Source organism: Watersipora subatra, chromosome 1, assembly GCF_963576615.1.
Source record: "Watersipora subatra chromosome 1, tzWatSuba1.1, whole genome shotgun sequence".
Lineage (NCBI taxonomy): Eukaryota > Metazoa > Bryozoa > Gymnolaemata > Cheilostomatida > Watersiporidae > Watersipora > Watersipora subatra.
Window position 1 is genome coordinate 35,562,464 of NC_088708.1, and position 12,141 is coordinate 35,574,604.

General features: G+C 34.6%; 2 protein-coding genes across 3 annotated transcripts in view; one reads left to right on the forward strand and one right to left on the reverse strand.

Annotated features, from left to right (window-relative positions):
- LOC137402857 (nuclear pore glycoprotein p62-like) overlaps window positions 1-362 on the forward strand; it is a 67,791-nt gene extending 67,429 nt beyond the window's left edge. The window contains exon 9 of the mRNA XM_068089368.1: window positions 170-362. Coding sequence (XP_067945469.1) covers window positions 170-261 — 92 coding nt within the window. The 3' untranslated portion in view covers window positions 262-362. The remainder of the gene's footprint in view (window positions 1-169) is intronic.
- LOC137402867 (BET1-like protein) lies at window positions 235-8,337 on the reverse strand. Of its 2 annotated transcripts, none has more exons than XM_068089379.1 (4): window positions 8,259-8,337; window positions 1,189-1,300; window positions 1,028-1,084; window positions 235-545 (listed from the first exon to the last, which is right to left on the reverse strand). In XM_068089379.1, exons 2-4 carry the CDS (start codon window positions 1,264-1,266, stop codon window positions 369-371), a joined length of 312 nt encoding a protein of 103 aa, XP_067945480.1. In that variant the 5' UTR covers window positions 1,267-1,300; window positions 8,259-8,337; the 3' UTR covers window positions 235-368. The 2 variants fall into 2 exon arrangements, with proteins under 2 accessions (XP_067945480.1, XP_067945486.1); XM_068089385.1 differs by lacking the exon at window positions 8,259-8,337 and adding an exon at window positions 8,091-8,193.
- Window positions 8,338-12,141: the final 3,804 nt, after the last annotated feature.

Consider the following 12,141-nt stretch of genomic DNA (forward strand, 5'->3'; position numbering starts at 1 on the left):
TCTAGCAGACCGGGCTAGTCAGCTAGCATGCAGACCGGGCTAGTCAGCTAGCATGCAGACCGGGCTAGTCAGCTAGCATGCATAATTTTCTTTCATTTTGACTAGAGAGCCCAAATTGTTCTTTGCCTGATATCGCTGTAACTCTACAGATATTAAATATTTATTACAGCCTTGTTGCAACAAAAAACATCTGGGGTGATGCGGTATGCCGAGTCAACACGGAAAGAGCATGAAAGGAACTTCAGGCTTGCTTACAACTAGCAGGAAGATAATTATATTTCTGTACATTGTATATGATCTGAGTTGATAAGCTGCATGTAATATGATATATATAGAAGATGCAATAAATAGTTAAAAAATGATTTCATTTATGGGTTGCCGCTGCTAGAAAATTTTGCTATAAACATAATAATAAAAAACATAATGACAGCAAGAGAGACCATATAACATATGAGCTTTCGGTTGCCTTTGCCAGATGAAACCATGTGTCCTATTCTCTTTACACTCCCGGAGAGCAGACCTTCCGTGGAATCAAAGTCGTTGCCCTGCAAATAACGTCAAACATATCCAAGTCAGTGCCATACAAATAAAATCAGCTATTGTACCAATCCAAGTCAGTGTCATACAAATAAAATCAGCTATTGTACTAATCCAGGTCAGTGTCATACAGATAACATCAGCTATTGTACCAATCCAAGTCAGAGCCATACAAATAACATCAGCTATTGTACCAATCCAGGTCAGTGCCATACAAAGGACATCAGCTATTGTACCAGTCCAAGTCAGTGTCATACAGATAACATCAGCTATTGTACCAGTCCAAGTCAGAGCCATACAAATAACATCAGCTATTGTACTAATCCAGGTCAGTGTCATACAGATAACATCAGCTATTGTACCAGTCCAAGTCAGAGCCATACAAATAACATCAGCTATTGTACTAATCCAAGTCAGTGCCATACAAAGGACATCAGCTACTGTATAAATCCCAATCATCACCCTTGTAGTCCTGACTTGAATATCTCACCATGTTTCCTAAATGAGTATTTTGATCCAGGGTTTCCATGTGTAGATCAATTGCTATCTGCAAATATATCATTCTTTAGTTGCCATCCTACAGCAATTCTACCTAACTATAGCTAAGAAAGGAAATACAGGTAAGAATGATATTAAACTTAATGTACTTACATCTTTTAATCTCCCCATTTTGCCAGCTAAAGCTTCACTTCGCTGCCTATTCTCCCTTTCAAGTAGATCATGCTCCATTATGTAGAATAAGATGTCAAATTTCTAGAGTAATCTGCAAAAAGTATTTAGTTGCTACAAAATATATAGTCTAACATTTTGCCCAAAGCAAAACTAGTTAAAATGACTGTGAAAGTGATACTTCACAAAAACATGGTCAAAGCATTGGCTACTGATAAGGATCTAAGAATTCTAGGCATGAAGGCCTATAAGGCAACATCAAATAATTGTGTTTATATTTAGCAACACCTGTATAGAGATGGCTAGATTTAGCAGTATGTCTATTTGCCATTATCATAAGAGCCATGTTCAGCTCCTTTACACAGAAATTACCATAACTTTGCAAAGTACTTTGTATTCTATTGACCTGCATAAAAAATTTTATGCAATTTTTCATCAATCTCATAGTCTAGTCCGCCATCTTCTTTTAACAAATTGCTGAGAAAAGAGCTCAACATAACCGATGGCTTTTGCTCAGACTATCAACAACATGTTGTATAAATCAGAAATACAGACAATGTTAGTTAGATTAAATTAGTTGTAAAACATCATTCCTAACAAACTACTGCAGCAGGCAATAATGATCTTCAACACGTAGCTTTTTCCAAAAATGAACTGATCTTATTATAGTACACAAATCTTTAGCAAAGCATTATAAGATCACAAAAACTGCTCCTGGACTTGGCCTTACAAATCACACAATTTGCGTTGTTTGCTACATGCGCTTGCATCCACCACTAACTTCAAGTCTGGCTTATGTGCAAGATCACAGATTTAACCATTAACATCGTTTAATCCAGACATGTCCGAAGTCCGGTCCTCGGACCAAATGCAGCCCAGGGTCAATTTTAATCCTTTTCAGTCTCTGTCATAAAATCAATAATGTCCGACCCACTTGTAAAATTAACCCTTTTAGCCGATTTTCCAGCATTGCGTAGGGTGTGTCAAAATCCCTAATGGACAAAATTCTGGCATTCCCATGGCTTTGTTTACAAAAACAGTTTCTACCAGCGTAAACCAATCAGATTGATTCTTGCACAGGATGTTTGACCAGAAATGTCTCATCCATTTGTAAGTTTTCAAATATCTTTACTTCCTTCGATTTAATGACAAATTTTATTAGAACAGTATCACGGAAAAATTGATCCGACTCGTTTGTCAATAGGCCATAAATGATTGTGATGCAAATAAAGAATTTCATGACACTAACTATAATTTTCCAAGATACTTTTAATCATGAAATGATGATAAACATTTGCTCAATGGATATGATGCTACTGCAAATTTTTTTACGAGTTTTTTAAAATCGTACAAACTTTTAGTTTTGGGCTGAATAATGGTGACGCACCGTTTTTTTCTGTTAGATGGCTATTGCTCTGGGTTGTTCGACCTTTTTACTAATGCTTTACCAAATATCATTGTATTATGAGCATGTTTACTTATATTTAATACAAGTTTAAAAATTTCGGATCGTCGGACAGATTGCTTAGGGTTACTGAAACGAACTGACAAAAAACGACCAAGGTTCAATGGCTAATATATTGGGCAAAAGCGCTGTTACCTGCGTGTTAAACATTTAAAAATCCAATCACCAGTTCCTGTCAAATTTTAAATGAGCCCTGCACTTGTTGATACGCTTATTACTTGTTCATTTTTCTGTAATTGTGTTTAAAAACTCTATAAATATTAAACTGCCATGGTGAGATATTGTTTTGTTTCAAATGTAATTTGTACCCAAGAGCACAACTACTTCTGTTCAACTTTTACGAAAAAAAGTTGGTGTAAAAAAAGTGAAGTTGAGTGATTATTAAATTTCAATTATAATGTCAATGGACACCCCTGGTTTAATCCTTCATTTTGTTGATGTCATCAATTAGTGTACACACGCGTTCATTCGTTGAATCGTTGCCATGTTTGTAAACAAACAAGCATCATTAGTTCGATCACTTTTCCTTCATCTATTACTACTTACGGTATGTCGAGCGCATACAGTGATTTTCTGGAATCAGGGATTTTCTAGAATCAGGAATTCAGCGCCACTATGAATAAAAACCACTGACATCAGTGAATCCATAAAAGAATTGCATAATGCATTGTAAAGAAAGAGCTAGACAATGACAAGAAATCTTGACTTCATGACTTATTTCATACCCTGAAAGCAAAGGTAAAAAAATGGTCAACATGTTAATCTGAAAAAAGAGTAAATGGATTTTAATGGACATGAATACATGTTAGAATAATGAGAATAATAATCACATGCAGCAGACTAGTATTCGTGTATTTGACACAAAAACAATTTTTTTTATTGCTCGTGTTACTAAACAGTCACATCCAATTTTAGAATATCTTCAGTTAAAATAATAGATGGTCATTTAGATGAGTTACATAGCTTTCATGGAAAGCAAGCATGATTGATAACCAATGTGTTAATTTGGAAAACCTTTTGTCCGTAATATAAGGACAGGATAGGTTATAAAAGTACTTAAGTGGTCTTGTCTGAAAGTCATGTATGCTTTCAAAGGCGCTTTGTATAAATATCTATATGTTTATGTATGTATGTGTATATCTATATATATTTATCAGTGTTGGTATGTCTGTCTTTCCAGCTATTGCTATTAAAATTTGGGGATTAAAATTTCACGGCTCCGATAGATTTGAACTCACGACGAATGCATCCGCAAGATTTTTATCCAAGCGCTCGACCACTGAGCTACATAAGCCTTCTTGATCCATAAAGTTATCATATTTCCTACACCGTATGCACACGATTACTATTTGAGCAGTGCGCCCACGAGTTACGATGCCCCGGTTAAGAAATATTTTTCGTACTTGGTTCAGTTACTATATCTAGAGTCAAGGCAAAGTTTTATCACGGGGACAATTATATTATCACCATTCTTTTCGTTTGGTCAGGCAAAGACAGTACAATATCTCATCTTTACATTTGTACCGGTATCGAGAGGTACCAGTATCGTCATATTGAAATTTTTGATACAAAACTTCTGATAGAACAGTAACTTTTTTTTATACACACACTTCTATGCAAGAATTGTTATCATTAATTCAAAATATTCAGGGTTTCTATTTTATTTTCTCAGTTCATATTAATTGTATCATTAGTGAATCATCTTTTATTGTAATCGTAGCAAAACCGACTTAATTTAGTTATTACTTGCTAATTATTTTACACTTACATTTAAACCCTTTTATAGTTGTTTTATGTTTATTTAACTTATTTGACCTGCACAGAACATTTTCCTCATAATACGAAGTTTGAAGTTACAGTTTGACAAAGTTTGTAAAAACTTGAAGTGTTTTTATTTTCTCTTGAACTATTTGAACTACACAAAACATGATATGTTGTTTGAAAGTTAGAATGGCAAATATTGGTATATGTTAAATACAATTCAATTTTCGGGGCAGACTTTTATTACCCATGCAACGTCGGGTAGTACAGCTAGTATATGTATATATGTTCAGGCAAACACATCGATAAATTATGGTATCTCAAAGTTAAGGTTAAATTTGGATGTTTTAGGTCTACTATTCAATGAGAATCCATAAGAAAACATTAGAGCCCTGGGGAATGGTTAGCAACGATGGGGACACAAGACGTGGCCACTGCACTTGCATGGCTGGACTGGGGCAAGCCTGTAGTCATATAACCACCTTGTTGTTTGCGGCTAAAACTTGAATCAAAATCAAACAAGAGGCATCAGTTACAGACGTGACAGTTTACTGGATGATGCCATGATCAACTCGCTTACAACATGAAATAAAAAATAAAGTGAAACTAAATTTGATGGCGCTTTTGTATGCAGGATTTCAAGTAATACATTTTTGGTATTAAATTCTTATTTTTACTTTTAGCTATAGCTTACAAAAAAGTCTATCCCTTACAAACAGGTAAGGGATAGACTTTCAGTCCACGCACAAATGAAAAAACAGCAAAGCTCGCACGAGTGATCCCAACATAGCAAACTTGTGCATATCAGTGTCGGAGTCAAAATAGAATTGATCATGACAGAAGGATATGCTCAACACTTTCAACCCAAGACAGTTACATGAGACTGGCTCATTGACATGAAACTGTCCATAATCCAGATCTCGTAGGTACAAAATTAGATGTATTGACACATGTAGACAGCCTAGACATTAGTATCACCTCAAGCTGCATTTGAAAAGGCAGAGACACGTGACTAGTCCGAATCTAAGAAGTTGCTGAAATATAGGGTTGGTCGTATTACAGCCTCCAAGACTTATCAAGTCACGCATGCAAGCATAAAGATACCATAAAAATCCATATATAAATCAATCTGTCAGCCATTGCAGGTCAGCAGTGGAGTGGGAAAAGTATTCGCCGCTAGCCAAGAAGAACTACCTGAGTTTGGCACAGAATATACAACAGGGTTTTTAATTCTGAAAAAGGTCTTACATGTATACTGAATCGAGACTATCCAGAAATTGGAGCAAGTACAGATGACCTATCAGCGGCTCTTGCGGAGGTTCGGGAGTGCTGGAAACTAAATGCCGTTACATCATGAGATATAGCAGCACAATTGTAATGTCACATTTTGTGAATGGAAAATTAAAAAAAGAATCTGTATATTACTATCAAGCACAGACGCAGTTGTTCTTGGCAGACCGGCAGTATTGCAATTTTTTCATAGTCCTTTTGTCATTCATATGGAACAAATTCACCAGGATAAAGAACTGTGGTCTATCATCTTTCGCAAAGGGCAGAAAATTCATAAGAGTGTAATTATGCCTGAGTTGGTATGTGGTCTTTTCCCGCAGCATAACCGCTAAAATCCCCTACATATTGAATTTGTGGTGACATAGATTATGGCCATCGAATTATAGCCTGTGATGATGACAATTGCGATATTGTGTGGTATCATACGACACATATTGATACAAAAAGGGCCATCGAAAAAGGAAAAAATGGTTTTGTAGTAGAAAATGTACTAAAAATCCAAAATGAAATGTTCTGCTTTTTCCTTATGGTGATTGTGTATTATAAGAATATACGAATACAATATCAATTAGACCATGGGTGTCTTATTTCTTTGTCTTGAAGGTTGCAACAACTATTTGTTCTTTGCTTGTCATAAAGGAACAGTGCTGAATTTAGTACCTTTTTGTGTATATCAGGGTTGTAGTCAGTAATGTGTATTAATAACTGTTGTAAATTACTCATTAAATTACTAATTAGCAGTTTAATGCAAAACTCCTAGGTTTTAAATTCAAATATAAATAATGATTGAATTATGTATGACCATTATAGTCCTTTAATTTATGATCATTTGATGGCTTAATGACAAATTCAGTTTTTTTGAAAAAAATTCAATTCACAAATTCAATTTGTAATGCGCTCATTTGAAAAGCTACTTTGGCAATTTAATGCATAATTTAATTTAATCACTGTTTAATGCATTCAATTTACAAATTAATTTGTTAATTTAACACATAATTTATATATGAATTAGTTTGTTACAATAAGCATTAATGCAACTACTCTACAAAATAATTTATTAACTTGATGCATTGTTCAATTTGAATATGAATAAATTTGTTAATTTAATTATTAATGTAATTCTTCTGGAAGTAAAAATGGTTAAGTGAATTCATAAGTGGAGCAAAAATTGACCAAATCAGCTAACAATTCTATGCATTTATTTACAGCAAACATCTAATTTGGGAATTTAATGCTTGAAATTTAAACAAAAAATAACTGGCAATCAATAATTAATGCAAGTTCTCAGACCCAAACTTAATTTAATTATTAAAGCAATTTTAAACTACAAAGTAATCACTGATTTAATTGTACTTTGTGCCATCGATTCAACCCTAGTGTACATGATGTGCAAGAGCATCAAAATGCAGGGTTAGTGGCGTCTCATGTGACTGTGATGAAGGGTGAAATAATTATTTGTTCCGACCTTGCCATAAAGTAGTGCTAATTTTAATTTAGTGCCTTTCTATGTTTATGTGGCTAATATTCGTTGATGAAAGTTAGGCTAGGACAAATGACTTATGAAATATCTCTCCATCATTGCATGCCTCTCACTAGTAATCTGCACGGTAGAGGAAACATCTTTGTGAAGCTGTAGCGGCAAACTACTTGCCTGCTACCTACCCTAGTAGTCTTTTAGATTTATCGCAAAATCATCTTTTCAAAATTTTTAGTCAGCTGAGTTGAGAAGCTTCGCTTACTTTTCTAATTCAAAATAAGTAGCATATTATTATTATATAATGAAACTATACAACGCTATATACAACGCTAAGACACTCTCAAGGACAGAAGGAAGCATACTGACCTTAAAACTAAAGACCAAATCTTATTACATGACATAGCAGCACCTAATAAATTTTCATTACAACCCTCCAATCACTACTCGACTTGCACAGGCTCAATTACTTCCCATATTAACACTAAACTGAACTTTTTTACCATCGTGTATGTAAACACTGATTGCCTTGGGTATGCATTTATACCATTGGCCTCATACCATTTTATAGTGTTGTTATTATCGAGTACATGACTTAATACCTCCATCACAAACCCTTCCACTGTGTCTGTACAAACTATTTTATCATTTCCAAAAGTTTATAACAGAAATGAGAATCTAACCAACACACACCAACCTCAGTAGACATATCACTCTACAGCCCCACCTGTGGCGACTTTGATTAACGTGAATAAGAAGCTATATAATAATATCCCACAACGTTTCTCCAATATTTAGATGCTCAACTAACATCAGTGCTGGAAATACTACGTACTTTGCTAGGACAAAAGGCTTAAAATTTCACAAAATTTCCAGTACTTGAAAAGTTCAGACCTGTTCGTTAAATATGCACGAAAATATGCAATAATCATGAGCTGTTCAAAATAATCGTGCGGTTGGATAGGTAATCAGAGGTGTATAGGCAGAGTTGTCAAAAATAAGCCTTGACGGATAGGTCTATGTTGATAAAGTTTTTCTTTAAAATATCATATAATCAGTTACCAAAGAGATGAATCCGCAGATTGTTTCCCCTCTGATGAGTTTAGCGAAAACCATCGAACTAATTCAAATAGAACGAAGCTACTTTCTCACCGGAAACGGTCAAGGCGCGTGATATTCAACGTGTAAATCGAGGTTTAGCCGAACAATTTAACTTACACATCGATATTATGTACACTAGCACTTACACGCTACGAACTTTTGAGCTTCGATTTTATGCGGTTTTGTTCGTAAGAATGAGGCCGAACTTACGGTGACAGGTCTATGTTCCGCACGCCCTATGTTCCGCAAGGCCCTATGTTCCGCACTTTTCCGCAAAATCGAATAAAATTTCTGAAAAGGACAGACAACTTCTAAAGCAAATGCAATTATTGCTGTTTAAATTAAAACTGTCGTTGCGAAATCACGCCGTTGGGAAAATACAAACCGCTCTGCTGAACTTGAAAGAAAATAAAAAGATCTGACGTATGAACGTTCACTAAAAATTAGTAGGCCTAGTGATAATACACGAATTATTAAATTAGAATACGCAAAAAAAACCATCTTTTCCAGTCATTTTTATCTTAAAGTAATATAAATAAATTCAAAGGCTACTTGATTTTTCTATTTAATTAAATACAAGTGTTCATGTAAGCCTACATTTCTAATTATAAAAAGCCATGAACTCTGTATATCTCACTCCATAACAATATTAACATAATCATGTAAGCCTATGTTACGTACTCTGTGATATTATACAATTTTTGTTTCTAGGCGTAATGTTTTCACCATATGATATTGTATGCCAAGAAAACCGGTGCTCTAACTAAATGAAATAGTAAATAAACATAATCATGAGGCTATGTTCCTCACTCAATTATAATACTGTATAAATATAATCATGAGGTTTATACTCCTCCCTCAACTATATTATAAATATAATCATTAGGGCCAAAGTTCCTCATTCGATTATATTGTAAATGTAGTAATAAGGGCCTACATTCTTAACTCTATTATATTATAAATATAATCATGAGGGCCTATGTTCATCACCCTAATATATTATAAATATAATCGTGATGGCCTATGGTCTACACTCTGTTATAGAGATAATCCTGATGGCCTGTGTCCTTCATTCTATTAGCATAAAAATAAAAACCATGAAAGGCCTATGTTCCTCACTATACTTTATTATAAATATAATTATGTTATATTATAAATATTTTATTAGTTAAATTATTTATATTATTAGCTATGTATAGTTACGTATATTATAAATATAATATGTTTCTCATTTTATTATAACATAAACATAATCATGACGGTTTTTTGTTCGTCATTCTATGTTATTATAAATATAACAATGTTGTAATATATATATTTTATTAGTTAAATTATTTATATTATCAGCTGTATATAGTTATGTATATTATAAATATAATATGTTCCTCATTTTGTTATATTGTAAATATAATCATGAGGGCTTATGTTCCTCACTCCATTATATGATAAATCTAATCAGTAGGGCCTATTTTCTTCACTTAATATCATTCGTTATACTTGCTTGGGCCTATGTTCCTCACTCGGTATTGTACGGTATACTCCCTTGGGCCTATGTTCATCACTCAATATTGCGCAATATAGTCAAAGGGCCTATGTTCCTCATTTCATATCATTCGTTGTACTTGCTTGGGCCTATGTTCCTCTCTCGGTATTGTACGGTATACTTACTTGGACCTATGTTCCTCACTCGATATTGCGCAATATAGTCAAAGGGCCTATATTCCTCACTTCATAGTGAGCATATTTTACTCACTTGGGTCTATGTTCCTCACTCAAGATTGCGCAATATAATCAAAGGGCTTATATTCCTCACTTTATAATGAGCATATTATACTCACTTGGGTCTATGTTCCTCACTCGAGATTGCGCAATATACTCAAAGGGCCTATATTCTTCACTTCATAATGAGCATATTATACTCACTTGGGTCTATGTTTCTCACTCGAGATTGCGCAATATACTCAAAGGGTCTATATTCCTAACTTCATATTGAGCAATGTACTCCCTTGGGCCTAGGGTTCTCACTCGATTGCTTGGGCTTATAATCCTCAATTGGTAATGCGGAACATGCTCAAAGGGGCTATGTTAGTCACTCAATCCTGATATAAATACAATCAGTAGGATCTATGTTTTTCATTCTGTTATATCATGAATAGTCATATGGCCGAGGTTCTTCCTTGATATTGCATGCTAGTCTTGCTAGATCTTATAAAGCTCTTAGGATCTCATAAAGTCAGACACGGCCATTTTTGGCATGATTGTGAGGCGCAGCACATTTGAATGCTCCCTCGCATACTTTACAGCCTAGATGTGAACTTTTGCTGTCATTTATGCTGCTTTAGGCAGCACTTGGCACCAACTATCACTGAATGAGGTTTCATCCTTGTCATGCAATGGATTGAAAAATTATTAAATATCAAACCTGGTGTGATAACCATAATTTGGCATCAAAAACTGATTTGTGATCAATTGCAAAAATCTTCTGAAGTTTTTGACACATGACATTGTTGTTCGGCAAGCTCATATCTCTACCACCCTTCTACTAAAAATATGTACTGTTTTGTTTTTAGGACCAAGTTTAATGATTCTGTGAGGTTTGAAAGAAGACTACCACCTGTGACGCGCGGAACAAAAATAACACTACGAAAAATCCAGAATTTTTCTACGTTTTTTAGTATTTAGACAACAAATTGTCATGATTTGGAGTTACAACATCTACCCATATACATGTGGTCAACCAACTAATAATTTAAAATTAGTATATATTATACTTATTTTATTTAACCATGAATTATAAGACACATATGATTCAAAGATTGTGAGACTTTTATGCAGTAAACAATTTTTTCTTAAAATCATCCTATTCTGCGGTTATCATTTTCTCATTTTTTAGTAAAAAGTACTACAGTGACCTGATAGTTACCCCTGGTGCAATAACTGGAAATACTTTAAGAGGAAAGTTCATCTGGGTGGTTCTTATGTCGTTGGGGTTTGGCTGCATGAACTTCTTGCGTGCACTGTGCATGTACTTTATAGTTCAGCTACTTTCATTGGCCTTTGCTATGAGAATTTCTCCCTTGTTGACTTCAGAGTCATAGGCCAATGCGACCAGCATTTGTGGTGAAAACTGCATTAATGTTTGTGAAGTATCTCTTGTGGTTACTTCTTGATTAGGTTCGCTGCTCTTTGTGTGTGGAATTGGCTGCCAGGTGGGATCAATCAATCAGAGCAACATAACTATTTTTTAATTGCTATGTGATGGAACGATCGAATGCCATAAATTAAAGGCACCATGGACCAGGGTTCTTTGCATATTTGCGCAGTTTCAGTAATCTTATCTTTTGAGATAGATAATATCTTTATTGGTTTCGCTGATTTGGAAATTATTGTTGCTGAGCTTTCACAAATGACTGCAGAGTTTACAACATACTTTTTTCTGTACACTGCCATTAGCACCTGTTCTTTGACGCTTTTCCTCAATACCATCTATTGCACCTTCGCCATGCGATGTAATTTTGTAACCATACATTAAAAACACACATTCGATTCAAAGATTACCTCACAATTTGACGGGCATCACGCCAAGTGTTTGTATCAGTAGGGTAATATTGACCAACTCCATGTTTTGAGTTCAAAACATCGTAAATTAATTCTAATTTTTTATTTCTCTCAAAGAAAGTGGCTTTTTTGCCTTGGAATATCCAGCGTTGTTTTCCCATGCAAGGTATCAAAATGAAATCTCAAACAAAGGCAGACATCGTCATATTATTAAAATGGTCCAGCGTGTCACAAATACTTCCATGTGCCCATAAAACCGAAACTAGCTATATTTTCAGCTAATTGG